Source organism: Camelina sativa, chromosome 8 (genome assembly GCF_000633955.1).
Source record: "Camelina sativa cultivar DH55 chromosome 8, Cs, whole genome shotgun sequence".
Classification (NCBI taxonomy): domain Eukaryota; kingdom Viridiplantae; phylum Streptophyta; class Magnoliopsida; order Brassicales; family Brassicaceae; genus Camelina; species Camelina sativa.
In genome coordinates this window covers 12,934,070-12,938,145 of record NC_025692.1, presented here as the reverse complement: position 1 = coordinate 12,938,145, position 4,076 = coordinate 12,934,070, and the positions used below count along the sequence as shown (strand labels likewise).

The 4,076-nt window shown below is 37.1% G+C and overlaps 1 protein-coding gene across 1 annotated transcript in view; it reads right to left on the bottom strand.

The window, feature by feature from the left end:
- Positions 1-4,076, bottom strand: part of LOC104709493 (protein MON2 homolog) — an 18,891-nt gene that overhangs the window by 10,227 nt on the left and 4,588 nt on the right. Inside the window, 14 exon segments of the mRNA XM_019228737.1 lie at positions 151-197; positions 329-369; positions 552-638; positions 791-850; positions 921-986; positions 1,154-1,241; positions 1,330-1,427; positions 1,590-1,647; positions 1,730-1,857; positions 2,877-3,025; positions 3,153-3,216; positions 3,463-3,532; positions 3,809-3,861; positions 3,980-4,060. Of these exon segments, the coding sequence (XP_019084282.1) occupies positions 151-197; positions 329-369; positions 552-638; positions 791-850; positions 921-986; positions 1,154-1,241; positions 1,330-1,427; positions 1,590-1,647; positions 1,730-1,857; positions 2,877-3,025; positions 3,153-3,216; positions 3,463-3,532; positions 3,809-3,861; positions 3,980-4,060 (1,090 nt within the window).

Genomic DNA, 4,076 nt, shown 5'->3' with positions numbered 1-4,076 from the left:
AACATCAACAAGGAGCCTTATGTAGCTCTAGCCATTGAAATCTCAACAAGAAGACATTAACAAGAGAAATCCAAGGGCATAGATTATAGAAGAAAATTGATCTGGCTTACCTGAGAATTTAAAGAAGAGAGAATGCTAAAATCGGCGTACTGCCTAGAAGGCTCTCTGGTAAGCTTTGGGACTGCAGTTGTGACCTCCTAAAAGTACAAAATAATGTTATACTTCCCTAGAAGATTCATAAGAGTATTTACACATCAGAGAGTAAGATAAAATGATACTGTGATAGACTAACTACAATAAAAATCAAGCTATAGCCATAAAATCCTACATGGGGNAAGACACTTGCATCAGCGCCGAGCTCTCAAACAGCTAGGAAGATGAAAGCAATGAGTCAAGAACCAGAAATTGCAGAATTTAGCTAACCCCATACAAACTACCGAAAACATCAACAAGGAGCCTTATGTAGCTCTAGCCATTGAAATCTCAACAAGAAGACATTAACAAGAGAAATCCAAGGGCATAGATTATAGAAGAAAATTGATCTGGCTTACCTGAGAATTTAAAGAAGAGAGAATGCTAAAATCGGCGTACTGCCTAGAAGGCTCTCTGGTAAGCTTTGGGACTGCAGTTGTGACCTCCTAAAAGTACAAAATAATGTTATACTTCCCTAGAAGATTCATAAGAGTATTTACACATCAGAGAGTAAGATAAAATGATACTGTGATAGACTAACTACAATAAAAATCAAGCTATAGCCATAAAATCCTACATGGGGTTTTGCCAAATTTACCTGGGTGGTTGCATGAGGAGAATGAATAGCTCGATCTAGGGCTGCCAGAGTTTCAAGGACCTGTATTCGTTTAGGATTTCTCGTTATCATGAGATAGATTACTTGAACATACTTGAAGCAAAACACTCACCAACACCCATGATGGGCCCAACACGTTATGCAACCTATGAGCGATGTTGAAGAGTGTTCTCAATGCCTGAAAAATAATCAAAAACGGTCCTAGGTCAGCCAAACACGTTTAACGAACTAATTATTAATGGATAAGCGGCAAAGAAGATTTTGTTTTTTCGAAAGAATGAGACATTAACAGGAACGTTTAAGAATACTGAATGAGACATTAATAAAGAATACTGAATTAAATACCTGAACATTCTTGGGTGTCAGGACAATGACATCTTTCTGATCAACCTGTGCTTCAGAACGTTTGGACACAGGAGACTGTACGACGCTGCTGAAACCACAAATTAAATACCAAAAATTAACAGGCTTGCATTAATTGAGGATCTTTGACATGATAAATAGCAAAATTTTCAAGATACCTTTTCCTTTCTGCATCAGTTGGCAAAACGATTGTAAATTTACAAAGCGATGCAAGAAAGGAGTTCAAGGGTTCTACAGCATGAAGAACGCCACATGCCTGAGAGATATATTTAAGTATACTCATCAATTCTTCTGAATAGGTCGACAACATAAGCTTAACTGGCAATGTAAAAAGTGTAGAACAAGGAAACTTTATTTTTAAGGATCACCAATTAGCAGCCACAGCACAAATAGATACTTCCATCTGGTTCACATTTACCTGGGTGAATGCTTGATATCCTTTCAGTATCTCCAATACGATTGCCTCTCCTTGTGACCTTCAAGAAAATTTAGAACAAACAAAGTCCTCAGTGCTCGCCTCATCACAATCAATGTATAGTCTGGAAAAGGGCTATATACCTTGATAGTATAAGGGAAAATGCATCAAGTATAGTCAACCACAATGAATCTACCATTGAGATACAGAGATGTGAGGTTTTCCCAACATAATCAGATGAAGGAAGATGCTCGTATCTGGGAGATTCAAGCTGGAGGTTTGAACAAGGAAAGTTATGAAAGATAAGAGACAACCGGGCAAAGAGTAGCAAGAATATGGCATAGGCATAATGGCAGAGGAGAACCCTGCATTAAATACCTCCCCAACGTCTACTGCTTCATCTGTCAACGTGGCGACTGTAAAGACAACTCCAAGTAAGCCTTCAATTGCCAAAGTTATTGCATGAGCTTCACTCGCAACGAGAACAGCCGCACTGGAAGCATCATTGTCAAGAATCCATTCAATTCCTATAGCATTGGGGAAATTGGGGAAATATTTAATGACATCTTTCATCAGAATGGAGTAAAAATTCATCTTAATCTGAGGTCCTTAAAGGTAATGAATAATCATCATAGTATCAAAATAATTAATTACCTTTAGCTTTGCTACTAAACATCCCGGCAACAGCTGCTAGACTTTCCTCACTTGTCTCCTGAAACTACTTTCAAGAAAACCAATTCGAAAATTAAGTCATGCTCCAAATATTTACTCCTGTTATTAGATGTCAATTCTTAAGCTAAATAAGCCACTTAATAGTTCCTAAAGTTCTCCCAAAACAATCTTTCCTGGTGCACAAAATTAGTAAAACTAAATGCTAAATTTAAAACCAACTGGTAAACAAATAAAAATAGTGACTAATCTTGACTACAGAACACATTATGGGAAACTTGCCCTACAAACCCACCTGTATGCTAGAAACAACTCGAGCAAGCGCTTTAACCATGCTCTCCACAACATTTGTGTTTTTGGGGTGCCTTGAAAGACAGATTTATCATTAGATCACATAAGCAACATAATCAGAGAAAAATCAGGACTAAGAGAGAACTTCTATAGTAAAGTGATTATAAGACATAGCATTACGATCTTAAACGAAGNGAAGATGCTCGTATCTGGGAGATTCAAGCTGGAGGTTTGAACAAGGAAAGTTATGAAAGATAAGAGACAACCGGGCAAAGAGTAGCAAGAATATGGCATAGGCATAATGGCAGAGGAGAACCCTGCATTAAATACCTCCCCAACGTCTACTGCTTCATCTGTCAACGTGGCGACTGTAAAGACAACTCCAAGTAAGCCTTCAATTGCCAAAGTTATTGCATGAGCTTCACTCGCAACGAGAACAGCCGCACTGGAAGCATCATTGTCAAGAATCCATTCAATTCCTATAGCATTGGGGAAATTGGGGAAATATTTAATGACATCTTTCATCAGAATGGAGTAAAAATTCATCTTAATCTGAGGTCCTTAAAGGTAATGAATAATCATCATAGTATCAAAATAATTAATTACCTTTAGCTTTGCTACTAAACATCCCGGCAACAGCTGCTAGACTTTCCTCACTTGTCTCCTGAAACTACTTTCAAGAAAACCAATTCGAAAATTAAGTCATGCTCCAAATATTTACTCCTGTTATTAGATGTCAATTCTTAAGCTAAATAAGCCACTTAATAGTTCCTAAAGTTCTCCCAAAACAATCTTTCCTGGTGCACAAAATTAGTAAAACTAAATGCTAAATTTAAAACCAACTGGTAAACAAATAAAAATAGTGACTAATCTTGACTACAGAACACATTATGGGAAACTTGCCCTACAAACCCACCTGTATGCTAGAAACAACTCGAGCAAGCGCTTTAACCATGCTCTCCACAACATTTGTGTTTTTGGGGTGCCTTGAAAGACAGATTTATCATTAGATCACATAAGCAACATAATCAGAGAAAAATCAGGACTAAGAGAGAACTTCTATAGTAAAGTGATTATAAGACATAGCATTACGATCTTAAACGAAGCTTCACAGTAAAAGTGGGTAGAATCACGAGAAAAACTCTTAAAATTTAGAAAATTATCCACTGCACAGTATGAAGAAAGAACAACACAGTAGATTAATCTCCTTAATTTGCATTATTAAGTGCATCACAAGGATAAATAGAAGTCACTAGCCTTACATATCAAAGTTCTGGAAAAGAATCCGTAACGTTCTTGCCTCAACACAAAACCCCTATTTAATGCACATACACAAGAGATCTTAGAAATGTGAATAGAAAAGAAATTAAACACAAACTCTTGTACTATCAAACATACACGTGAAAGTAGTAATAATGGAATGTAATGATTACCCTCAAAATCTCAAGAACGAGAATGCGATGCCACAGTGGCAAATCTAAAAATGTAGCTTTCACGAGCATACTTAGGAACACCTGAGCAGGCAGAAAA